This window comes from Stegostoma tigrinum, chromosome 8 (assembly GCF_030684315.1).
Source record: "Stegostoma tigrinum isolate sSteTig4 chromosome 8, sSteTig4.hap1, whole genome shotgun sequence".
NCBI classification, from domain to species: domain Eukaryota; kingdom Metazoa; phylum Chordata; class Chondrichthyes; order Orectolobiformes; family Stegostomatidae; genus Stegostoma; species Stegostoma tigrinum.
Genome location: NC_081361.1, coordinates 86546671 through 86574324, shown reverse-complemented (window position 1 = coordinate 86574324; position 27654 = coordinate 86546671). Strand labels below are relative to the sequence as shown.

At 43.4% G+C, this 27654-nt stretch overlaps 1 protein-coding gene across 3 annotated transcripts in view; it reads right to left on the bottom strand.

Annotated features, from left to right (window-relative positions):
- Nucleotides 1-27654, bottom strand: part of glmna (glomulin, FKBP associated protein a) — a 70162-nt gene that overhangs the window by 11766 nt on the left and 30742 nt on the right. For all 3 annotated transcript variants that reach the window (XM_059648080.1, XM_059648081.1, XM_059648082.1), the window contains 7 exons: nt 26214-26460; nt 26005-26107; nt 11369-11559; nt 9371-9424; nt 4909-4939; nt 2341-2430; nt 2146-2187 (listed from right to left, as the gene is read on the bottom strand). In XM_059648080.1, the coding sequence (XP_059504063.1) occupies nt 2146-2187; nt 2341-2430; nt 4909-4939; nt 9371-9424; nt 11369-11559; nt 26005-26107; nt 26214-26460 (758 nt within the window). The remainder of the gene's footprint in view (nt 1-2145; nt 2188-2340; nt 2431-4908; nt 4940-9370; nt 9425-11368; nt 11560-26004; nt 26108-26213; nt 26461-27654) is intronic.

Sequence of the window (27654 nt, the reverse complement as noted above, 5' to 3'; positions counted from 1 at the left end):
AGCCTCCGCTTGGTTTCCCCAATGTAGAGGAAGCCGCACCGGGTACAGTGGATGCAGTATACCACATTGGCAGATGAACCTCTGCTTAATGTGGAATGTCATCTTGGGGCCTGGGATAGGGGTGAGGGAGGAGGTGTGGGCGCAAGTGTAGCATTTCCTGCGGTTGTAGGGGAAGGTGCCGGGTGTGGTGGGGTTGGAGGGCAGTGCGGAGCGAACAAGGGAGTCACGGAGAGAGTGGTCTCTCCGGAGAGACCACTCTCTCCGTGACTCCCTTGTTCGCTCCGCACTGCCCTCCAACCCCACCACACCCAGCACCTTCCCCTACAACCGCAGGAAATGCTACACTTGCCCCCACACCTCCTCCCTCACCCCTATCCCAGGCCCCAAGATGACATTCCACATTAAGCAGAGGTTCACCTGCACATCTGCCAATGTGGTATACAGCATCCACTGTACCCGGTGCGGCTTCCTCTACATTGGGGAAACCAAGCGGAGGCTTGGAGACCGCTTTGCAGAACACCTCCGCTCAGTTCGCAACAAACAACTGCACCTCCCAGTCGCAAACCATTTCCACTCCCCCTCCCATTCTCTTGAATGACATGTCCATCATGGGCCTCCTGCACTGCCACAATGATGCCACCCGAAGGTTGCAGGAACAGCAACTCATATTCCGCCTGGGAACCCTGCAGCCTAATGGTATCAATGTGGACTTCACCAGTTTCAAAATCTCCCCTTCCCCTACTGCATCCCTAAACCAGCCCAGTTCGTCCCCTCCCCCCACTGCACCACACAACCAGCCCAGCTCTTCCCCCCCACCCACTGCATCCCAAAACCAGTCCAACCTGTCTCTGCCTCCCTAACCGGTTCTTCCTCTCACCCATCCCTTCCTCCCACCCCAAGCCGCACCCTCATCTACCTACTAACCTCATCCCACCTCCTTGACCTGTCCGTCTTCCCTGGACTGACCTATCCCCTCCCTACCTCCCCACCTATACTCTCTCCATCTATCTTCTTTACTCTCCATCTTCGGTCCGCCTCCCCCTCTCTCTCTATTTATTCCAGTTCCCTCTCCCCATCCCCCTCTCTGATGAAGGGTCTAGGCCCGAAACGTCAGCTTTTGTGCTCCTGAGATGCTGCTTGGCCTGCTGTGTTCATCCAGCCTCACATTTTATTATCTTGGAATTCTCCAGCATCTGCAGTTCCCATTATCTCAGTATCCAACATTAGATGTGATTCCACAACTAGGTATCAATTGGTTAAATAATCCAGAGTGTGCTAAGAATTATACTAATAAGCAATACAGAATAACACAATATAACCACTTGCTGGAAGATACATATGTTACTACAAAGTCCTATTCTTTCCAGATATAAGGAACACACACAGACATTGCACCTGTTTCAACTTATTAAAATAGGTGACAGCTATTGTCTGATTTATTTCTCAGGGCTACACTTCAACCAATCAGAATCAATTTGCCTGCTAAATTTAAACAAAGTTTAGCATTAACTGTCAGTCATCATTTAAGTGGTGCATTTTCCATGAGTCGACTTTCCAACCAATCAGCACTTTATTCTCATACAATATAAAAGGTTGTTCTCCTTTATATTGGTGTTCTTGCAAATGTTCTAATAATTGCAAAATGAAAATGTGTCTTCAATAATCAAGTTTGTAGTACTTAACAAATTTGTATCTTTAGTAAACTTCAGAGTTCCAGATTTGGATTTTCTCCCTCACAAAGTAAGTTAAACCTCTTTCAGTTAAACTATTTTTATATTTGATTGATCCTTGTTCTTTTCAGCAAATTTTCCATTTCTGATGATATTATGAATACTGTTCCCCAAGTGAAACATTTTCCACTGCCCACATTTCCTCCTAAACTAGATCCTGTGCTGCTTCCTTCCACATTGGACTAGAAACATACTAGTCAAGAAAGTTCTTTCACATATGTTTCACAGATTCCTCCACTTCTTTGCTCATCACACTGTCACAATCCCAGTCTACGTTAGGATAATTACAGGCCCCCATTATCCCTGCAATTATCCCTACTTTCCAATTCTTGCATCTAATATGTAAATCTAATAAAGCATTTCAAGTTCTTTAAATAAAATCAAAAAAGTTTCATATCATTACATCAATACATACCAAATGCTCAATGGGACACAGAGTCATCACCTTCACTAATTCCTATGGGCAGAAATTTGAGAAATGTATTTATTAATATGTTAGTCAGAAATTAAACATTATAATCCTTGTTACAATAGTTAGCTGTTCCAATGTTAATCTTAGTTAAAGTCTGCAATCCACATATATTTCCTTTATGCTTGATTTGTGAACTACCTGAGGAACAGTAAGAATACTCTTCATTTCCAAATACTTGTGGCAGAGATGATTATCTTCAATTGTTAATAAGCAATGTTCAAATAATTCCTGAAAAATATAGATTCAAATAGATATACAATAAATCATTTAAGTTCAGCTACAAAAAGAATGCATTAAACCAGTAATTAATAGAACATAGAACAGTACAGCACAGAACAGGCCCTTCAGCCCACGATGTTGTGCCGACCATTGATCCTCATGTATGCACCCTCAAATTTCTGTGACCATATGCATGTCCAGCAGTCTCTTAAATGACCCCAATGACCTTGCTTCCACAACTGCTGCTGGCAACGCATTCCATGCTCTCACAACTCTCTGTGTGAAGAACCCGCCTCTGACATCCCCTCTATACTTTCCACCAACCAGCTTAAAACTATGACCCCTCGTGCTAGCCATTTCTGCCCTGGGAAATAGTCTCTGGCTATCAACTCTATCTATGCCACTCATTATCTTGTATACCTCAATTAGGTCCCCTCTCCTCCTCCTCTTCTCTAATGAAAAGAGACCGAGCTCAGTCAACCTCTCTTCATAAGATAAGCCCTCCAGTCCAGGCAGCATCCTGGTAAACCTCCTCTGAACCCTCTCCAAAGCATCCACATCTTTCCTATAATACGGCGACCAGAACTGGACGCAGTATTCCAAGTGCGGTCTAACCAAAGTTTTATAGAGCTGCAACAAGATCTCACGACTCTTAAACTCAATCCCGCTGTTAATGAAAGCCAAAACACCACATGCTTTCTTAACAACCCTGTCCACTTGGGTGGCCATTTTAAGGGATCTATGTATCTGCACACCAAGATCCCTCTGTTCCTCCACACTGCCAAGAATCCTATCCTTAATCCTGTACTCAGCTTTCAAATTCGACCTTCCAAAATGCATCACCTCGCATTTATCCAGGTTGAACTCCATCTGCCACCTCTCGGCCCATCTCTGCATCCTGTCAATGTCCCGCTGCAGCCTACAACAGCCCTCTATACTGTCAATGACACCTCTGACCTTTGTGTCGTCTGCAAACTTGCTGACCCATCCTTCAATCCCCTCATCCAAGTCATTAATAAAAATTACAAACAGTAGAGGCCCAAGGACAGAGCCCTGTGGAACCCCACTCACCACCGACTTCCAGGCAGAATATTTTCCTTCTACTACCACTCACTGTCTTCTGTTGGCCAGACAATTCTGTATCCAGACAGCTAAGTTCCCCTGTATCCCATTCCTCCTGACCTTCTGAATGAGCCTACCACGGGGAACCTTATCAAATGCCTTAATGAAGTCCATATACACCACATCCACAGCTCGACCCTCATCAACTTTTCTCGTCACATCCTCAAAAAACTCGATAAGGTTTGTGAGGCATGACCGACCCCTCACAAAGCCGTGTTGACTGTATTTGATCAAGTCATGCTCTTCCAGATGGTCATAAATCCTATCCCTCAGAATCCTTTCTAACACCTTGCAGGCGACAGACGTGAGACTTACTGGTGTGTAATTGCCGGGGATTTCCCTATTTTCTTTCTTGAAGAGAGGAATTACATTTGCCTCTCTCCAGTCCTCAGGTACGACTCCAGTGGAGAGCGAGGATGCAAAGATCTTCGCAAGTGGCGAAGCGATTTCATTTCTCGCTTCCCAAAGCAGAAATTAATTAATTGGATTTTAACTGTTTTCAATCCTAGAGCAAGGGCTGCTTTTTATGGAGCATTCTTTGAAAATGGAAGCCAGAACCACGATACAAAAGTATAGTCCAGCAGATCCTGTTTTTTTGTCTGCAGGGGCGAAGGAGGTGGAGCATAAATTAAACAGGCAGAAAACCTGAAGTCAGCAGAGCCATTGGAAATTGCTGCTCAGTCAAGCAAGTCCATATTCACAATCCAAGGGCCTGAACCTACAGTGCAAGTATCATGAATGCATGGATAAAGCATACATGATCTTGAAGGTCAATAAGATCTTTATAAATGTCATAATCTAAAGCTATTTAAACCTTCAGCCCTTTAAAATAAAAACTAAAAGGCTACAGCTGTCTATTACAGTAAAAAAAATTGCTGCTGGAGTGCATTGATTGACAGGCCCACTGATGTAGTTTCAAAAAAAAATCATGTTCCTATAGATTTAACAGACTTCACAATTGATACATACTTGAGGACTGTTATTACAGCTAAGCTCATTGTAAAGGCTTAGCTGAGTTTCAAAATCTCCAACCACCTATCATAATCAGCTGTTGGCAGGAGTGTGCGGTTGGGTCAAGTTGGCCAGTTGCGCAACCTTTGAGAAATGCAGATAATTGGAGGCAACTTCTGGACTTCTGTATTAAATCATGCATGCATGGACTCCAAAAGCTGGTGAAAGTTTCAAATAAACAATGATGGTGAACACGTCTTTGCAACCATTATTGCTGCAAATCCCTGGCCATTATTTGTCACACGGAAGAAATTTATACTTAGACCAGAATATTTAACAGATTGGAATTGGAAATTCAGCATTGAGTTTGAAGAGTTTTTCAGGCTTTCCAACATAAAATATAAAAATACCTACCAGACCTTTAGACAAAATGGACTCTTCTGTCCTGTTATTAGAATAAACAAAGTATTTTATGCAATCAGAAGAAACATTTTATAACTATCACAAAAGAAACATTCATAAACTGTTTATGAAAATATTCACAATCTTTTAAAACCAGTAACTTAATAATCTTGATATATTCATTGAAAGTAGAAGTTACCAAGAGATTTATCCTTTTTACATTGGGTCAGAACTCACAGAACACCGGGTTATATCCAACATACAAATGCATAGACATTCTCTCTCTCTCCACAGATGCGTGCACAGACAAACTGTCTCCACACATACACAGGCGCGCACACACACTCTCTCTAAACACACACACACTCTCTCTCTCCATACACACACACACACTCTCTCACTTTCTCCAAACACACACTCTCTCTCTCCATACACACACAGAGTCATACTTTCTCCACACACGCACACTTTCTCCATAAGCACACACACTCTCACTCTCTCTCTCCATACACACACATTCTCTCCAAACACACACACACACTCTTTCTCCAAACACATACTCACACTTTCTCCACACACATAGTCATACTTTCTCCACACACATAGTCATACTTTCTCCACACACACACACACACACTCACTTTCTCCACACATACACACTCACTTTCTCCAAACACACACACACGCACACTTTCTCCACACACACACGCACACTTTCTCCATAAGCACACACACTCTCTCCACACGCACACACTCTCTCTCTCTCCATACACACACATTCTCTCTCCATACAGTCATACTTTCTCTACACACATATACACAGTCACACTTTCTCTACACACACTCGCCACACACACACGCACACTTTCTCCATAAGCACACACACTCTCTCCACACACACACTCTCTCTCTCCACGCATACACACACTCTCCATACACACTCACAATCTCCAGACACACTCACAATCTCCAGACACACTCACAATCTCCAGACACACACTCACTTTCTCCACACTCATGCTCTCCACGCACACACACACACACTCACTCTCCATAGACACACTCTCACTCTCCCACTCTCCACACACATACTCACTCTCCCCACACATTCTCTCTACACACACACACACACACACACACACACACACACACACACTCTTACACTCTCTCCACACACACACTGACACACTGTCTCCATTCACACAGATTCTCTCTCCACACACATACACTCTCACTCTCTCTACAGGCACACACATGCAAACACTCTCTACACACACACACACACACACACACAAACACACACAGGCACATCCTCTCTCCACACATACACATACCCACACATACACAATTTGACTCCGAACCAAAACACAAACAAATTCTAAACGCCTCTTCGTTACACCAATAAAACCTTTAGTTCTCTCAGGATAGTGACTTGAAAGGAATCTGGGAATTTACATATACATATTAATCAATTAAAACCTTCTAAATGATTAAAGATTGAACAGCATCACAGGTTTGTTTAATACATCCTGATCAGTGGTGTGGCCCTCTGATCTTTTACTTAGAAATTCTTTGTCTGATACTACCTCTCTCACTAATGCCTGAAGGAGAAGTGAGGCTCTAAAAGCTTGTATTTTCAAATAAACCTGTTGGACTTTAGCCTGGTGTTGTGTGATTTCTGAATCTGTCCACCCCAGTCCAACACCTGCACCTCGACATCATGGCTACCTTTTTTCATTACAAATGATTTGGGAGGTTTGCCTATAAAGCATCGATAGATCTCTCAATGCAAAGCACAGCAATATCAGAAAATATACTTCTCAGCTTCACTATTGGCAATATCACTGAGGTCATACTGAAGTGTGATAAATAAGCCAGTTTTGAGATAGTCTGGTGTGTAGAATAGAAAGTACGCGAAGTAATTCCAGAGTATTTTACTATCAAACTACAACTGATGGGAGAAAAGAGGCAGAGACATCAAGAGTGAAAGATTTGAATTAACCCCTTACCTCCCTTCTCCCTTTCCAACTCAACTTAACAGAAGGGTTGATAATTGGGGGCACAGTTTTAAGGTAAGGAGCAGGTGGTTTAGAGGGCATGTGAGAAAAAAAAACACTCAGAAGGTTGAGAGTATCTGGAACTTATATTTTAAGGTTGGGATAAGTAGGAACTCTCAAGACATTTAAGATCTACTTACGTGAGCACTTGAAACGCCACAACATTCAAGTGGTGGAAAATGGGATTAGAATAGATGGGCGTTTGACTGGAACAGACATGATGGGCCAAAACACCTCCTTCTGAGCTGCAAAAACTTTGACCCTCAATCTTCCTGCATCATGCTCCAAGATTTTATTGAAATTCACAGCCTACGTTTATGAGAGTAGTCAACACACTAATCCTGATCCACAGCAGAGTCAAATGAGTGATATCAATTCTGCCAAAAGGAGGAAGTATGGGACTAGAACATTGTCAGCAATGGAACACAGAGGGTGATTTTCCAGGACATAGACTCCCGATTTTGGGTGCCTCAAGGTGCAAGCAACCTCTGAAAAATAAAGTAATCAACTGAAAATGGTCACAGCTGCCAGACTGTCCATATGGAAGGAAAATCCCTGGAAAACAGACAGCCTATGGCCATCAGGGATAATGGGAACTGCAGATGCTGGAGAATCCAAGATCTCAAAGTGTGGAGCTGGATGAACACAGCAGGCCAAGCAGCATCTCAGGAGCACAAAAGCTGACGTTTCAGGCCTAGGCCCTTCATCAGAGAGGGGGATGGGGAGAGGGTTCTGAAATAAATAGGGAGAGAGGGGGAGATGGACCGAAGATGGAGAGAAAAGAAGATAGGTGGAGAGGAGAGTATAGGTGGCGAGGAAAGAAGGGGACAGGTCAGTCCAGGGAGGACGGACAGGTCAAGGAGGCGGGATGAGGTTCGTAGGTAGGAAATGGAAGTGCGGCTTCAGGTGGGAGGAGGGGATAGGTGAGAGAAAGAACAGGTTAGGGAGGTGGGGACAAGCTGGGCTGGTTTTGGGATGCAGTGGGAGGAGGGGACGAGCTGGGCTGGTTTTGGGATGCAGTGGGGGAGGGGGAGATTTTGAAGCTTGTAAAGTCGACATTGATGCCATTGGACTGCAGGGTTCCCAAGCTGAATGTGAGTTGCTGTTACTGCAACCTTCGGGTGGCATCATTGTGGCACTGCAGGAGGCCCATGATGGACATGTCGTCTAAGGAATGGGAGGGGGAGTTAAAATGGTTCACGACTGGGAGGCGCAGTCTCGAACCTAGCGGAGGTGTTCTGCAAAGCGGTCCTCGAGCCTCCGCTTGGTTTCCCCAATGTACAGGAAGCCACACCGGGTACAATGGATACAATATACCACATTGGCAGATGTGCAGGTGAACATTTGCTTGATATGGAAGGTCATCTTGGGGCCTGGGATAGGGGTGAGGGAGGAGGTGTGGGGGCAAGTGTAGCACTTCCTGTGGTTGCAGGGGAAGGTGCCGGGTGTGGTGGGGTTGGAGGGGAGTGTGGAGTGGACAAGGGAATCATGGAGAGAGTGGTCGGTCCTGAAGGCAGACAAGGTTGGGGATGGAAAAATAGCTTGGGTGTGGGGTCGGATTGTAGATGGCAGAAGAGTCGGAGCATGATGCGTTGTATCCGGAGGTTGGTGGGGTGGTATGTGAGGATGAAGGGGATCCTCTTAGGGCGGTTATTGCGGGGGCGGGGTGTGAGGGATGTGTTGTGGGAAATGCGGGAGATGCGGTCAAGGGTGTTCTCGAATACTGCGCGGGGGGCGGGGGAGGGGGAGAAGTGGACTTCACAGACTTCAAAATCTCCCCCTCCCCTACTGCATCCCAAAACCAGCCCAGCTTGTCCCCGCCTCCCTAACCTGTTCTTCCTCTCACCTATCCCCTCCTCCCACCTCAAGCCGCACCTCCATTTCCTACATACTAACCTCATCCCGCCTCCTTGACTTGTCCATCCTCCCTGGACTGACCTATCTCCTCCCTACCTCCCCACCTATACTCTGCTCTCCACCTATCTTCTTTTCTCTCCATCTTCGGTCCGCCTCCTCCTCTTTCCCTATTTATTTCAGTACCCTCTCCCCATCCCCCTCTCTGATGAAGGGTCTAGGCCCAAAATGTCAGCTTTTGGGCTCCTGAGATGCTGCTTGGCCTGCTCTCTGCCATTCAAATTTAGGAGGGATCGGTGCAAAATTCAATGAGGCATCCCTAAGTTGCCACTGAAAAGGCATTTCAATTCATCAATTAAGCTCCAGCTTCAGCAGGCAGCCCATCTGCCTCCCAGATGGTTCAGTCCGTTGTCTTCAAAACAGGAGGAGGAAAGAAAACAATTGGAAAAAGGAGTCAGGCATCTCCCTTGATTTAGGCTATTAAATTGGGAAGTTTGTTTTATTACACAGGTTTTAATCATATTATTAATCAGTGAAATAATTTTCCAGATATTTAAACTTACTTGCTAATCAATGCAGCGATATATTCCATATTAACTAGAAGCAGGTACCCAGGACTGCAAAACAGAGATTTCAATTTAAAAAACTGAAACTGATCATTTTAATGAAATATCATTCACAGGTGATTCCATGCAAATTACAATGCCCAAAAATTGCAAATACGTCAATTAAAACCAAAAGAACCGCAGACACTGTAAACTGGAAACAAAAACAGAAATTGCTGGAAAAGCTCAGCAGATCTGGCAGCATCTGCGGACAGAAATCAGAGTTAACATTTTGTCGTGTGATCGTTCCTCCGAATTTGGAGTTCTGAGTAAGAGTCACTTGGTCCAAAATGTTAACTCTTATTTCTTTCCACAGATGCTGCCAGACATGTTGAGTGTTTCCAGCAATTACTTTAAAATGTCAATTGTTTGTTTTCTGTGTTACTTGACATTGATTTCCAAAATTTGAATGTAAAATCATAAATAAACTTTTTTTGTATTTGCACTCTATAGCAGAGTGATTGCAATATTGTTATGAGCTGCTAATCTTGTTGATATGTCCATCTAGTTAAGTGATACGATACAACAATTGGATTACCACAAAAGTGAGAAGATTCTTTTCGATAAATTTGCATTTTTGTTTTCTGGTAAGGTTTTGGTCACGGCTAGCATTGCCAGCTGACAAATGTGACTTTCCTAACCCCCGCCATGGCTTGTGATGCACTAGCCAACAACTTCCGTATCAATTTCCAGCCAAGTGTTCCATTTTCCAGTCTGCTGTTTTCTCAGTCTACAGCAAATCAACTAGTGGTACACATTTATCATAAATTATTAACTCTATGTAATTTTCCACCCCCAATCCAATTAATTTTCTTTTGCAAATGTTCTAAAGATCAGTCATACTGGACTCCAAATGTTAACTCTGTTTCTCTCTCTACACTTGCTGTGAAACCTGCTGAGTTCCTCCAACATTTTCTGGTTTATCTTTAATTATCTTTCGTCCTAGCATGAAGCTCCTGACCTCTTAAAGGGGAACAGCTACCCTGTGGTAATATTCCTTGACTTAGAACGTTACTCATGCATCAAGTTTTGAAAATGTATAATACTAGATTCATTTTCGACAGTTGATCTCAACCACGCAGTACTCGGATATTCAGGTGCTTAGTAGATAAGTTGCTGAACCACTGGGAAGGTTCTTTTGATTACACAACTGCTGACAGAAAGCAGTAAAAACTTGAAATCTGTTAGCAACATAAATTTTTACATGAGTACCTATTATCTTCTGTGCTTTAAATATTTGATTCTGTTTCTTGACATGATTCAACTTACTTAAGTATTAGTAAGATCAGAATAATAATTGGTCCATTTCAAATTTGGGTTTTTAAGCTAGGACTGCGTGAAAACACAGCAGATGACTTTGCACTGTAAAATACAGGACATTAAATATTCTATTCTGAAGAAGGGTCACTGGACCCAAAATGATAGATCGTAAGACCTAGGAGCAGAAATTAGGCCATTCAGCCCATCGAACCTGCACCAGCACTCAATTGCGCCTGATAAGTTTCTCAACTCCGTTTTCCTACTTTCTACCATGACCCTTGAACCCCTTGACAATCAAGAACCTATCTATCTCAGTCTTAAATATACTTAGTGAATTGGCATCCACAGCATTCTGTGGCAGTGAACTGACACTGCATTCTCTCCACATATGCTGCCAGACCTGAAGTTCTCCAGCAATTTCTATTTTTATGCAAAATATTCTACAGTGCTTCATATAGAGTAAGAACACAATAAGCAGCAGAATGAATAAAATTATCTGCATGAATCATTGTTCAAAAACAAAAATGAATCTGAGGAAGGTTTGGAAAGCAAGGGAAGAAGTTCCAAGTTGCTGCGGTGGGACTGAGAGCAGGAACACGGCAGAATTGGTTTATGTTCCAGAGAGTTATAACGATCTCAATTTTGCATCTATTCTTGAAATGCTGTGCAAAATAATGGCCCTTCACACTTACATACCTGTATATAGCTGGAAATTGATCAAGGCCAATATGCTGAACAAATAAAAGATATGCCAAGCTTGCCAGAGAATCTGTAGGGTATTTCACATCTTCCTTCAGAGGGTCAATCTCTTGCCATGTCTTTCTGGACCGTAGCAACTGATGAGCCATTAACACAGGAAGCGACTCACCCATTGCTAATAGGTAAACCTATAAGAGAAGAATAGCACTATTTAAGCAACGACAAACTTCTCTGCCAAACTGATAAAATATATGGGTGATAATGGGAACTGCAGATGCTGGGAAATCCAAGATAACAAAGTGTGGAGCTGGATGAACACAGCAGGCCAAGCAGCATCTCAGGAGCACAAAAGCTGACGTTTCGGGCCTAGACCCTTCATCAGAGAGGGGGATGGGGAGAGGGAACTGGAATAAATAGGGAGGGGGGGAGGCGGATCGAAGATGGAGAGAAAAGAAGATAGGTGGAGAGGAGAGCATAGGTGAGGAAGTAGGGAGGCGATGGGTCAGTCCAGGGAAGACGGACAGGTCAAGGTGGCAGGATGAGGTGGTAGGTAGGAAATGGAGGTGCAGCTTGAGGTGGAAGGGATGGGTGAGAGGAAGAACAGATTAGGGAGGCAGAGACAGGCTGGGCTGGTTTTGGGATGCAGTGGGGGGAGGGGACGAGCTGGGCCGGTATTGTGATGCATTGGGGGGAGGGGAAGAACTGGGCGCCCTTGACAGCGACTCCCGCATTTCCCGCAACACATCCCTCACACCCCGCCCCCGCCATAACAGGCCCAAAGAGGATCCCCCTCATTCTCACATACCACCCCACCAACCCCCGGATACAACGCATCATCCTCCGACACTTCCGCCATCTACAATCCGACCCCACCACCCAAGCTATTTTTCCATCCCCACCCTTGTCTGCCTTCCGGAGAGACCACTCTCTCCGCGACTCCCTTGTCCGTTCCACACTGCCCTCCAACCCCACCACACCCGGCACCTTCACCTGCAACCACAGGAAGTGCTACAGTTGCCCCCACACCTCCTCCCTCACCCCCATCCCAGGCCCCAGGATGACCTTCCATATCAAGCAAATGTTCACCTGCACATCTGCCAATGTGGTATATTGTATCCAATGTACCCAGTGTGGCTCCCGCTACATTGGGGAAACCAAGCGGAGGCTTGGGGGCCGCTTTGCAGAACAGCTCTCCTCGGTTCGCAACAAACAACTGCACCTCCCAGTCGCAAACCATTTTAACTCCCCCTCCCATTCCTCAGACGACATGTCCATCATGGGCCTCCTGCAGTGCCACAATGATGCCACCTGAAGGTTGCAAGAACAGCAACTCATATTTCGCTTGGGAATCCTGCAGCCCAATGGTATCAATGTGGACTTCACAAGCTTCAAAATCTCCCTTTCGCCCACTGCCTCCCTAACCTGTTCTTCCTCTCACCTATCCGTTCCTCCCACCTCAAGCCGCACCTCCATTTCCTACCTACTAACCTCATCCCGCCTCCTTGACCTGTCCGTCTTCCCTGGACTGACCCATCCCCTCCCTACCTCCTCATCTATACTCTCCTCTCTACCTATCTTGTTTTCTCTCCATCTTCGGTCCGCCTCCCCCTCTCTCCCTATTTATCCCAGTTCCCTCTCCCCATCCCCCTCTCTGAAGAAGGGTCTAGGCCCGAAACGTCAGCTTTTGTGCTCCTGAGATGCTGCTTGGCCTGCTGTGTTCATCCAGCTCCACACTTTGTTATCTCTGATAAAATATACGGTCCAGGAATGTCATCAAAATTCCAAGGCAGGAATGATGCCAAGTAAGTGGTTAAATGTTTAGGGAAGATTTGGGTGGATGACGGTTATCGACTCCAGTAGGAAGGGTGCGAATGTCATGTCCAGTAATGGGGAAGAGGAGGTTTTGTGTCTGGAGGAGACAGCGAGGCTGTTGGGTCTTTGACTGAGTAGGTAGGGTAGATTGTGTTGGCTATTAAGTCAGGGGTCCAGTTGGTGTAAGAGGTCTGGGGGTTTTGGGGATAGTTATCCAAGTGTTAGTGCAGGTTTTTAATATCTATCTCTTCCTGGCTGACTATCATCTTAACTGAAAAGGAACCCTTGAAAATCTCCAATTTAAACGGATATTTTTGGAGCTTTCCAGGTACAAGAGAATTTCCTATCAGAAATCTTCAATTTTCCAGCAATTCCATTCAAGTCAGCAATATAAGAATTGTACACCACTAAATCCCCTATCTACACTGCAAAAATAATTAATCTGGCCATTGGAAAATCATAACCAGTCCTTTAGGTATTGTTTTGCCAATACCTTGTACAGGTGTATCAAAGATTATCAACTTTTATAAGTTCTGAGGAAGGGTCACCAGACCCAAAACTCTGTTTTTTATTTCACAGATGTTGCCAAACATACCGAGCTTTTCCAGCAACTTTGTTTTTGTTCCCAACTTTTATACTATTTCCACCTTGCAATAAATGCCAAATGTCTTTTCCTAGTTATTTGCTGTAACAGCATATTAACTTTTTGCTTACTAGAGTATCCAAATCTCTCTGTACCACAGCATTCTTTAGTCACCATTTTAATAATATTTTGCTTTGTCATTCTTCTGACCAAAGTGGACAACCTATTATTTTCCCACAATAATATTCTATCAGCCAAATCTTTGTCCACTCATTTAACCTAACCTATCTGTTTGTGATAAACATAAGTTATCATTTTTAGAACTTATACTTCAAAACTGAGGCAAATGTTTTTGTTTCAGTTCTGTAATGGTAGTTATGAAGAAAAAAAGTCAGGAAATCGTTTGCACAATGACTTAAGAAAGATAATCAGAGGGTTAGATAGGGTGGTTAGGGAGAGCCTTTTTCCTAGGATGGTGATGGCGAGCACCAGGGGGCATAGCTTTAAATTGAAGGGTGAAAGATATAGGACAGATGTCAGAAGTAGTTTCTTTACTCAGAGAGTAGTAAGGGTATGGAACGCTTTGCCTGCAACGGTAGTAGATTTGCCAACTTTAAGTACATTTAAGTCGTCATTGGACAAGCATATGGACGTACGTGGAATAGGGTAGGTTAGATGGGCTTCAGATTGGTATGACAGGTCGGCACAACATCGAGGGCCGAAGGGCCTGTACTGTGCTGTAATGTTCTATGTTAAATCCATTGCAATCAAATGCCGATGAGAACCAGGTCATGTTAATGGGCAAATGTTTACGTTGCTGAGCTTATGACTGGTAAAGTAAACATGCAATAAAGTTATCACGTTTAGTTTCAATTTCAAAACAGAAGTTCTGAAGCGTTCAGCTCATGGGATGTCATTGACTCAGAACTGGTTTCTAGTGTGGAGTTTCCAAGCCAATGGAGCTTGGATAGACATTTTCAAGTTGTTTGAACTGAAAAATGTCTAGGGCATCAAAATTGCAAGCGATTCTTGCCAGCTGACCTGGAAATTGTCTCCACAGTCCAAGAAAAAGAATCTGGGTAAAATTGGTTAAGTAAACATTTTAAAAAGTTGAGCTAGGAGTGATATTTCTCAGTGATTTGGTCTCTCTAAGAGTCATGGGAAAACAAATTGAAAAATTGTCTTGTTGTTGATCTTCTGAACAGTTTTCAATAAATAGTTGAGGCTTACTGTGTCATAAATTATGTTCTGTTGTTCAAGAGAATTTGTGTGGTATTGTGTGAAGATGTTTCATAACTAACCAGGTTATTAACCGACCGTAAAAATTAAACATATATTGTACCAAGTCAGGTTTCATTCATGGGCGGACTTATCCAGCATTAACATCAACTGGAATAACACTTTGCAGACTTTTGGGCTGTATTTTCTTATCCTAGCATGGGACAAACCTGTGTTGGGCAAATAGATAAAAAGGCCGATAAGTCCCACATGTGAAAGTCCCACCTCTACTTCTGTATCCAGCAATTTGAAGCAAAAACTTAACATTTCACAAACCCACAAGGAATTTTGAAAGGTTACAATTAATGAGTTCAACATTAGCAAGATCAGCATTATTTAAGGATGGACAGTCCATTCATCAGTCTGATAATGGCCGGGAAGAAGCTGTTCTCGAACCTGCTGTTGAGTGTGTTCAGTCTTCTATATCTTCTACCCAACTGAAGAGGCTATTGGAGATCATTACCAGGGTGCGATGGGTCTTTGATGATGTTGGCAGCCTTTCTGCGGCAGTGAGCTGTGTAAATGGAGTCTATGGATGGAAGGTTGGCTTCCGTGGTGGTTTGGGCTGTGCACACCACCTTCTGTAGTTTCTTACCGTCCTGGGCAGGGTAGTTGCCATAGTAGGCTATTATGCACGCGGACAGTATGCTTTCAATGGTGCATTCGTATAAACTGGTCAAGATCCTTACGGACATGCCAAATTTACTGAGGAAGAGGTGCTGTTGCACTTTCTTGACCGTCGCATCTACATGGGAAGCCTAGGACAGGTTGTCACTTCTCGTCACGCCGAAGAACCTGATGGTCTTCACCCTCAGCTTCAGTTCCATTGATGTCGATGGGGACATGCTCTCTTCCTTTCTTTCTGGAGTCAATGATCACTTCCTTAGTTTTGCCGACATTGACAGAGAGGTTGTTCTCACTACACCACATCACCAAGCCCTCTATCTACCTTCAGTATTTTGACTCGTTGCTGTTAAATATCCGTCCTACTATCCGTCTGGCTCTTGTTTTTCAGCGGCAACAGCATAAGCCAGAGTGTTGACGGGAAGGTAAGGCTGTTGTTTTTCCTCTCCAGTTATAAAAACTTACCTCGTGCAGCAGAGGCCCTCTTGTCGTTCAGTAGCAGCAGCGCGAGACCAACTGTCAATGGGAAGGTAAGGTTGTTTTTTTTCTCTCCAGGATATATATTTGGGCAGGTGCTTTACCCAAAACACTACATAGGTAGTGTCTCCCACCCATCCTCCTCCTCTAACCAAAAAAAAGGTTCTGAGCACTGATTTGGTAAGGTTACTAGTTCTTTTTTCTTTCAATAGTCTGTTTGGGAATTCAGAACAGTGGGAATGGATATTAGGACAGTTGCATGCTCCTCCTGGAGAATATGGGAGGTAAGGGTCACCACTAGTGTCCCCACTGACTTCACCTGCGGGAAGTGCACCCAACTCCAGTTCCTCGGAAACAGCGTTAGGGAACTGGAGCTGGAGCTGGATGAACTTCGGAACATTCAGGAGGCTGGGGGTTGATAGAGAGGAGTTATAAAGAGGTGGTCACATCCAAGGTACACGAAAGAGGTAGATGGTTGACTGTCAGGAAGGGGAAAGGGAATAGGCAGACAGTGCACGGATACCTTGTGGCCGTTCCTCTCAATAACAAGTATACCGTTTTGGGTACTGTTGGGAGGGATGTCTTACAAGGGGTAAGCCATGGGGTACAGGTCTCTGGCACAGAGTCTGTCCCTGTTGCTCAGAAGGGAAGGGTGGAGAGGAGGAGAGCATCAGTTACTGGGGACTCCATAGTTAGGGGTACAGGTAGAAGATTCTGTGGGAGTAACAGAGATTTGCGGTTGGTATGTTGCCTACCAGGTGCCAGGGTCCGTGATGTCTCGGATTGTGTTTTCAGGATCCTTAAAGGGGAGGGGGAGCAGCCCGAAGTCGTGGTCCACACAGGCACCAACGACATCGGTAGGAAAAGGGATGGGGATGTAAGGCAGAAATTCAAGGAGCTAGGGTATAAGCTTAGAGCTAGAACAAACGGTTGTTACCTCTGGTTTGTTACCCATGCCACTAGCAAGGCCAGGAACAGGGAGAGACAGCAGTTGAACACAAGGCTACAGGGATGGTGCAGGAGGGAGGGATTCAGGTACCTGGATAATTGGGGCTCATTGTGGGGTAGGTGGGACCTCTACAAAAGGGGTAGTCTACACCCAAACATGAGGGGTATCAATATTCTGGGGAGGAAATTTGCTAATGCTCTTTGGGAGGGTTTAAACTAATTCAGCAGGGGGATGGGAACCTGAATTGTAGCTCCAGTGTACAGGACGTTGAGAGTAGTGAGGTCACGATTAAGGTTTCAAGGTCGCAGGAGTGTACCAGCAGGCAGGAAGGTGGTTTGAACTGTGTCTACTTCAACACCAGGAGCATCCAGAATAAGGTGAGTGAACTTGCAGCTTGGGTTGATACCTGGGACTTCAATGTTGTGGCCATTTCGGAGACATGGATAGAGCAGGGGCAGGAATAGTTGTAGCAGGTTCTGGGGTTTAGATGTTTCAATAAGAGCAGGGAAGGTGGTAAAACAGGGGGAGGTGTGGCATTGTTAGTCAAGGACAGTATTACAGTGGCAGAAAGGAGGTTTGATGGGGACTTGTCTACTGAAGTAGTATGGGCTGAGGTTAGAAACAGGAAAGGAGAGGTCAGCCTGTTGGGAGTTTTCTACAGGCCTCCAAAAGGTACCAGAGATGTAGAGGAAAGGATTGCAAAGATGATTCTGGATAGGAGCAAAAGTAACAGGGCAGTTGTTATGGTGGACTTTAACTTTCCAAATATTGACTGGAAACGCTATAGTTCAGTACTTTAGATGGTTCAGTTTTTGTCCACTGTGTGCAGGAGGGTTTCCTGACACAGTATGTCAATAGGCCAACAAGAGGCGAGGCCACATTGGATTTGGTACTGGGTAATGAACCAGGCCAGGTGTTAGATTTGGAGGTAGGTAAACACTTTGGTGATAGTGACCACAATTCGGTTACGTTTACTTTAGTGATGGAAAGGGATAGGTATATATCACAGGGCAAGACGTGCAGCTGGGGGAAAGGCAATAATGAGGCAATTAGGCAAGATTTAGGATGCACAGAATGGGGAAGGAAACTGCAGAGGCTGGGCACAATTGAAATGTGGAGCTTGTTCAAGAAACAACTACTGTGTGTCCTTGATAAGTATGTACCTGTCAGGCAGGGAGGACATGGTCAAGCAAGGGAACCGCGGTTTACTAAAGAAGTTGAATCTCTTGTCAAGAGGAAGAAGGAGGCTTATGTAAAGATGAGGTGTGAAGGCTCAGTTAGGTGCTTGAGAGTTACAAGTTAGCCAGGAAGGACCTAAAGAGAGAGCTAAGAAGCGCAAGGAGGGGACATGAGAAGTCTTTGGCATGTAGGATCAAAGAAAACTCTAAACTTTCGATAGGTGTGTCAGGAATAAAAGAATGACTAGAGTAAGATTAGGGTCAGTTAAGGGACGTTGTATGTGGAGTCTGAAGAGATAAGAGAGGCACTAAATGAATTTTCTTCATCAGTAATCACATAGGAAAACGACAATGTTGTCGAGGAGAATACTGAGACTAGACAGGATTGCCGTTCATGAGGAGGAGGTATTTGCAATTCTAGGAAGTGTGAAAATAGATAAGTCCCCTGGGCTGGATGGGATTTATCCTAGGATTCTCTGGGAAGCTAGGGAGGAGATTGCAGAACCTTTGACTTTGATCTTTATGTCGTCATTGTCTACAAGAATAGTGCCAGAAAACTGGAGGATAGCAAATGTTGTCCCCTTGTTCAAGAAGGGGAGTAGAGACAGCCCTGGTAATTATAGACCAGTGAGCCTTACATCGGTTGTGGATAAAGTGTTGGAGAAGATTACAAGAGATAGGATTACTAATCATCTAGAAAGGAATAATGTGATTAGGGATAGTCAACATGGTTTTGTGAAGGGTAGGTCGTGCCTCACAAACTTTATTCAGTTCTTTGAGAAGGTGACCAAACAGGTCGCTGAGGGTAAAGTGGTTGATGTGGTGTACATGGATTTCAGTAAAGCTTTTGATAAGGTTTCCCACGGTAGGCTATTGCAGAAAATACGGAGGCATGGGATTCAGGGTGATTTAGCGGTGTGGATCAGAAATTAGTTAGCTGTAAGAAGACAGAGGGTGGGGGTTGATGGGAAATGTTCATCCGACAGTTCAGTTACTAGCAGTGTACTGCAAGAATCTGTTTTGGGGTCACTGCCATTTGTCATTTCTATAAATGACCTGAATGAGGGCGTAGAAGTATGGGGGTAGTAAATTTGTGGATGACACTAAAGTTGGTGGAGTTGTGGATAGTGCAGAAGGATATTACAGGTTAGAGAGGAACATAGATAAGCTGCAGAGCTGGGCTGAGAGGTGGCAAATGGAGTTTAATGCGGAAAAGTGTGAGGTGATTCACTTTGGAAGGAGTAACAAGAATACAGAGTACTGGGCTATTGGTAAGATTCTTGGTAGTGTGGATGAGCAGTGAGATCTTGGAGTCCAAGTGCATAGATCCCTGAAAGCTGCCACCCAGGTTGATAGGGTTGTTAAGAAGGCATACAGTGTGTTAGGTTTTATTGGTAGAGGGATTGAGTTTCAAAGCTATGAGGTCATGTTGCAGCTGTACAAAACTCTGGTGCGGCCGTACTTGAAGTATTACGTACAATTCTGGTCGGTGCATTACAGGAAGGATGTGGAAGCATTGGAAATGGTGCAGAGGAGATTTACCACGATGTTGCCTGGTATGGAGGGAAGGTCTTATGAGGAAAGGCTGAGGGACTTGAAGCTGTTTTCGTAAGAGAGAAGAAGGTTAAGAGGTGACTTAATAGAGACATACAAGATGATCAGAGGATTAGATAGGGCGGACAGTGAGAGCCTTTTTCCTCGGATGGTGATGGCTAGCACGAGGTGATATGGCTTTAAATTGAGGGGTGATAGATATGGGATAGGAGTCAGGTAGGTTCTTGACTCAGAGAGTAGTAAGGACATGGAATGCCCTGCCTGCAACAGTAGTAGACTCGCCAACTTTAAGGGTATTTAAATGGTCATTGGATAAACATATGGATGATAATGGAACAGTGTAGGTTAGATGGGCTTCAGATTGGTTTCACAGGTCGGCGTTACATTGAGGGCCGAACGGCCTCTACTGCACTGTAATGTTCATTGTTCTATGGTGGCGTCGTCAGCAAACTTGTAGATGGCATTGATTTTGAATTTGGCAACACAGTTGTGGGTGTACAAGTAGTACAGTAGGGGGCTGAGGGTGCATCCTTGGAGGACTCCAGTGTTGAGTGTTATTGAGGAGGAGGTGCAGTTATCTATCTTCACAGATTTCAGTTTGTAGGTCAGAAAGCTGAGGGTCCAGCTGCAGAGGGCAGAGCTGAGACCAAGGTCATGGAGTTTTGAGATCAGTCTGGAGCGACAATGGTGTTGAAGGCGGAGATATAATCAATGAGCAGGAATCTGACGTGGGTGTCTTTGTTGTCTAGATGTTCCCAGGATTGAGTGCAGGGCTAGGAATATGGCATCCACTGTGTATCTGTTACGTCAGTAGGAAAAGTTAAGGGAATTGAAGCAGGCTGGGGGACTTGAGTTGATGTGGGCCATGGCCAGCCACTCGAAGCACTTCACGATTACTGAGGTCAGAACTATTGGTCAGTAATCATTAAGGCACATTGTGGGATGATGGTAGCCTTCTTGAAGCAGATGAGGACATCGGCTTGCGGGAAGGAGAGGTTGAAGGTGTCAGTGAATACCTCCACACAGTTGATCTGCACAGTATCCGAGTGCTCAGCAAGGGCCTGTTGCTTTCCTTGGGTTGGATCCCAGGAAGACCGATCTGATGTCTGTAGATGTGACCAAGGGAACAGGTGTGTCTGGGGCTGTCAGGGCTGGAATCACTGCAGCGCCCGCATTCTGCTCAAACCGAGCACAGAAAGGACATCAGGGAGAGATGTGACTTTGACGGCTATCTTGCTCTGCTTCATTTTGTATAAATGTAATGTTGTTTAGGCCTTGCCATTGGCAGTGAGAGTCTGCTTGGTAGAATTAGGCCTGACTTGGTCCAGTACTGCCGCTTGACATCCCTGATGGTTTTGTGGCCGTCATATCTGGATGTCCTGTATTAGTCTGGGTCATCTAACTTGAATGCTGCATGTTTGGTCTTCTGTATGCAGTAGTATCTCATAGGATTTGTTTCCTTGCTAAGTGAGTCTTTGGTCCAACTAGTCTATGCTGACCATGTTCTCAAACTAACCCCTCACCTCCTATGCTCCAGTGAAGAATGTCCCAGCCCATCCAGCCTACTTCTATAACTCAAACCCCCCATTCCTGGCAAAATTCTGGTAAATCTCTTCTGAACCCTCTCCAGTTTAACAGTATCCTTCCTATAACAGGGCAACCAGAAACTGCTCACAGTACTCCAGATGAGGCCTCATCAATGCCCTGTACGAGCTCAACATGACTTCCCAACTCCTATAGTCAAAGGTCTGAGCAATGAAGGTAAGCATGCTGAATGTCTTCTTAACCATCTTGTCTGCCTACAATGCAAATTTCAAAGGATTATGTAGGGGAACCGCTCGGTCTCTACGACACTAACCGCGGCCCTACCATTATTTATAGAAGTGCTGCCCTTGTTTGTTTTACCAAAGTACAATAACTCACATTTATCCAAATTAAAAACCTTCGCCTGCCACTCCTCAGCCCAATGACCCAATGGATCAAGATCTCTTTGTAATCTTAAATAATCTTCTTTACTGTTCACAATACCACCAATTCTAGAGTCACAAGCAAACTTACTAAGCATGCCTCCTATATCATCATCCAAATCATTCATATAAATGACAGAAAAGTGTAGACCCTGTACCAAACACTGCTGGTCACAGGCCTTCGATTTGAAAACCAACCCTCCACCGCCTCATTTAGAGAAGGAATTGTTGGAGGATGATCTCAGGGAAGGGAGTTTTGAATTTCTATACAAAGTTGCTATTAAAGAGGAACAAGTGTTGTGAGTCTTAAAAGGTATTAAGGTAGGTAAGTCCCCGTGTCTGATGGGATCTATCCAAGAATATTAAGGAAGGCAAGAGAATAAATTGGTAGACATCTTTGTATCCTCTTTAGCCAGAGGTGTGGTCCCAATGGACTGGAGAATAGCCAATGTTGACCCATTGTTTAAGAAGAGTAACAGGGATAATCCTGGAAATTACAGGCCTGTGAGTCTCATGTCAGTGGTAAGATTCTCAGGGACAAGATCTATATGTATTTAGGTGCAAATGGATTGTTAGCAATAGACAACGTGGTTTTGTGTCGGGAGGTCGTGCCTCACTAACCTGATCAAGTTTTTTGAGGTGGTGACAAAGATGATTGATGAGGGAAAAGCGGTTGATGTTGTCTTCAGTAAAGCCTTTGACAAGTCTTATGGCAGACTGGTACAAAAGATGAAGTCACATGGTATCAGAGGTGAGCTGGCAAGCTGGATACAGAACTAGCTTAGACATTGGAGACAGAAGGTAGTGGTGGAGGGATACTTTTCAGAATGGAGGGTGTGACTGGTGGTATTCCACAGGGATCAGTGTTTGGACCTGTGCTGTTCGTCGTCTACATAAATGATTTGGAAGGAAGCATGGCTGGTCAAAATACATTTGTAGACGATACAACGATTGGTGGAGTTGCAGATAGTGAGGACAATTGTCAGAGGATACAACAGGATACAGATCAGGTGAAGGCATGAGCGGAAAAATACCAGATGAACTTTAATCGAGATAAACGTGAGGTGATGCATTTTGGAAGGTCAAGTACAGGCAGGAATTATACAGTGAATGACAGAACCCTTAGGAGTGTTGATATGCAGAGAGATCTGGGTGTGCAGGTCACAGATCACTGAAGTTGGCAGGTCAGGCAGATAAGGTAGTTAAAAAGGCCTATGGCATACTTGCCTTCATTGGAAGAGGCACTGAGTATAAGGATAGGCAAGTTTTATGGTGCAGCTTTAGAAAATGTTAATTTGGCCACACCTGAAATATTGAATACAGTTTGGGTCACCACACTACCAGAAGGATGTGGATGCTTCAGAGACAGTACAGAAAGGTTTACCAGGATGTTACCTGGTAAGGGGGATTTTGCTTATGAAGAATGGTTGGATAGACAGGGTTTGTTTTCATCAGAATGCAGGAGGTTGAGGGGCAACCTGATAGACATTTACAACATTGTGAATAACATGAACAGAGAGGAAAGTATGAGGTTTATTCCCCCAGGGTGGCGGGGTCAATTACTTGGGAACACAGGTTCAAGGTGCCAGGAGGGGGATGAAATTTAAGAGATGCGCGAGGCAAGTTTTTCATACAGAAGGGTGGTGAGTGCCTGGAATGCAATGACAGAGGCAATGGTGGAAGTAGACAATAGCAGCATTAAAGAAACACCTGGACAAATACATGAATAGGAAGGGAATAGAAGGATACAGATCCTGTGAGTGATTCAGTTTTAGTATGGAAGGGAAAAATGTGTTGGGCACAGGCTTGGAGGGCCAAATGGCATGTTCTTGTGCTCTATTTTTCTTTGTTCACCTTCTGTCTCCCACGATAAGGCCAATTTTGTATCCATTGGCAAGCTCACCTGGAATCCCAAATATCTAACTTTACTAATTAGTTTACTATACAGAACCTTCAAGGACTTCAGTAAAACCTAAGTAAACAACATCCACTGCTCTGCCCTCGTCAAGCTTTTTGGTTATTTACTCAAAAAGACTCAATCAAGTTTGTCGAGACATGATTTCCTTTGTGCAAAACTATGCTGACCATTCCTAATCATTCCTTGCCTCTCAAATGCATGTAAAAGCTATCTTTCAGAATCACTTCTGATAACGTACTCACCAGTCTCCTTATAGGTCCATGACTGCCTATCTAACATCTTAACTTTTAACTTATTTTCCCAATCTACTTTAGCCAACTCTGCCTTCATATCTTTATAATTCTTTCCAGAACTAGCAATCATAGCTAAAATTAAATTGTCATTTAAAATAGATTTGAGGAAATTTCTCTCAGAGGGTTGGAATTTGCTTCTTCAAAAAGCAATGGATGCAGAATCTTTAAAAACTTTTAAGGCAGAGGCAGATTGATTCTTTACCAACAAGACAAATTATTGGGGTATGCAGGAATATAGAGCTGAATTTAAAATCAGATCGGCCATGCTCAAGAGCCAAGTGGCTGTAGCGTTGGGCTTAAAAGAAGTGTCCAAACCAAACTATTATGGGTTTATTAACATTAAGCATTAATCGTTAAGTATTAATTGGACACAACATTGAGCAACTGAAGCAAAAATGGAAAAATAGGCCTGGTGTAAAAAATAGCCTGTTTTGGGTGGATAGCATTTGTATAAGCTTGTTTGTCTGAAGGAAACATAAATTTATATAGTTAACATGGAGCCACCTGCAGATGTTTTCAACTTGTTTTCCGCACAATGTAATATTTGGAAAAATACAAGAAGTACCACGAAATGGTGATATAGCACATATCCAGAATTGTATGAATATCAAGGACTTTGTCCCACTCATTGAGCTTTCCCCACTGGGCCGGCTTCAAGAGACTGGGGCCATGGACATTCACCATCGAACTGGGATTTGTGAAACCAGCACCATGGAATCTGAGTTAGAGCTCGAAGTGCCAGTGATCATTGTCCCTGGCATGAAGACAAAGCCATAAGTATAAAGTAGTTTAAGCTAATAGATTCGCTCATAAATTAGTATATGTATTAAGTAGATTAAATTAATAAAATTAGCCATACATGGAAGTGCATGTGTCTTCTTATAATCAATTTGATCGGACCTTAAAGAACCTGTTACGTACTTTCAGCCTAACAACACATTGGCCTACTCTTGTTCCTTGTTCATAATTATCTGATTATAAATTCAAATACAAATTTCTCTGATCAAACTGAATATCAAAGTCTACCATCTTTGAATGTCACTGTCTACCGTGTTATAATTGCTATTCCCGACAGGGTATTATACTTCTGTGATAATTAATTATTCCAGTCTCAATATAGGCTACCAGATCTAAAATGTGCATTCCCTGATTGGCTCCACAACGTATTGTGAAAAGAACTGTCCCGAACACATTTTATGAATTTCCTCAAGTCTACCATTACCAATTTGATTTCGATCGTCTGAAATTTGAAATCACCTACAGTTATTCAAGAACTTTTCATAAGGTTAATCTTCATTTTAATCTTTCACATCAAAATTGTTTTTCTGTATTATACCGATCTCACCCTATAACCGATTTCCTTTTCCTTTCTTTGCAATCTTTTGCAATGTTAAATAACTTTGAATATTCAACTATCGTCAACATACAACGATAAATCTGTAATAGCTTTCATATAAACCTAGCTACTTCCGGTTTGTGCCATCAATTTGTGCATTTTGTTTTAAATGCTGTGTGCACTTTCCAAATTTCCCTTCATAGGCAAAATTAGCTTGGGTAGTATAAGGGGAGATATGTGAGAAGCCAAAAATAGATACAAATTCAGGGCCAAGGTAGGGGGAACCTTAGAGAGAGTCTAATTGGGTGGGCTAGCTGAAGGGAGTGAAGAAGCAAAGCTATTTGATTTTGAACATAATGGTAAAGAAGTCCACAAATGCAATCCAAGGAACCTTTCAATACAATCTCGTTTCACAATTGCTAATAGAGCAATCACATGATTGTATTGATCCACTTAAAAGCAGTATGTAACCCATTATATAAATGCAAGATAAAAACCTTAAATTGGACATACTAATTTGTCAAATATACTGTGATTTAGTTTAGCTGAGAGCTAATTTATTCAGAACGTAGGAAATAAACATGTAGAATACAGATGCGCTATCAAAGCAACAGAATAAAACTTTACTAGTAAAGATAAAATGATGTAGCCAGATCAGTCTTACCACAATTTCAGCAGCAAAAGTTTTCAATGAGTTGTTCTCAATCTCTTCAGTTAATGGACATAATTGTGCTGTCAGCAGTGGGTATTCCAAACTTTTCATGCAACTATATCAATTGTAAATACATCAATTAGGTGGCATTCATTAATTTGTTTGGCAAAAGGCCTTAGTCAACAACATGCTGCTCAATGAAATGAAAATTAAGTACCTACAATTTCAGTAATTCATCCTTTAGCTCATTACAGGAAGGGTTTCCCTCAGATTCTGTTGCGTCACTCACTTCATCCACAAATGGTTTAATAAAAGAGGTTAAAGCCATGCAACACTTGCAAAGTTCATATTCATCCTGCTTACGTTGCTCATTAGTATAAGGTACAGGTAGTTTGGAGAGTTGGCTATGAATGGTTGCAAGAGACAACCCCACTGAATATGCCTTTTTGTGTTTCATCTTTAACAGCACTGGGAAAAGAAATTAAGAAATTAAATCCAAGACATCAAGTAAAACCTCTTTAAAATTACATTTTATTACAAAAAAAGCAAAAATACAAAATATTAACTAATCTAAACTCCACACTTGCAGAATACCAGACCAAAGCTAAAACCAAAGTCAGTTTATGACTTAACAAAAAGTAGTCAAGCCAGACATTGCTTAAGGAATATGTTTAATTAAAGGCAAATTGGTCTTTAAGAAAGACTTGACATTTTCCTATGATTACCAGTTAGCTTGGAATTAGGAATTGAAAATTTATATTACATCATAGAATCTTATTAATTCATTTAGAATAAAAGTAGACATTTCTAAAGGTCCTAAAACAAGATGAATTCTGCCTTCCCAAGCATTCTGATTGTTTCTTCACAGGCAGGTCAATTAAATGGACAATACAACAGAATTATACTTAAGGCTTTGTTTTTGCAGAGGCCACTTGAAGCAAGACTGGGGTAGAGAACATGTGATTTTATGCCACTGGCTAATGTGTCATTTTTAGGAGGGCCAGATTGCTGCATTTCAGTGGCAGAAGTCAGGAGAGTGCGAGCCAGGGAGCAGCCTGGAAATTAAGTTTGAGTATAAAATATTTGCCTTGTGAATAGGTGGAACGAAGGCTGAGCAGAAGCAAATGCGGACACAGGGACTGCTGGGTAAGTGAACTAATATATTCAGGCACTGGCTAAACCCCAAACACTCCACATGTAATGTCTCCCACCCATCCGCCTCCTCTAACCAAAAAAAAGACTCTGTGTGTAGGGTCAAGAAGGTATTTTTCTTTCCTCTTTCTTTCTCTTTATCTCGTTTGGCAATTTAGAGCTGAGGGGATGGAAACTAGGGCAGTTGCATGCTCCTCTTGAGGGATGTGGGAGGTGAGGGTCACCACTAGTGTACCTGCTGACTTCACCTGCGAGAGGTGTACCCAACTCCAGCTCCTTACAGACCACGTTAGGGGACTGAAGCTGGAGTTGCATGAACTCCAGATCATTCAGGAGGTTGAGGGGGTGATAAAGAGGAGTTATAGGGAGATAATCACACCAAAGTTACAGGATAAAGGTAGCTGGATGGCTGTCAGGTGAGGGAAAGGGAACAGGCAGACCGTGCAGGGATCCCCTATGGCTGTTCCCCTCAATAATAAGTATATCACTTTGGATACTATTGAGGGGAAC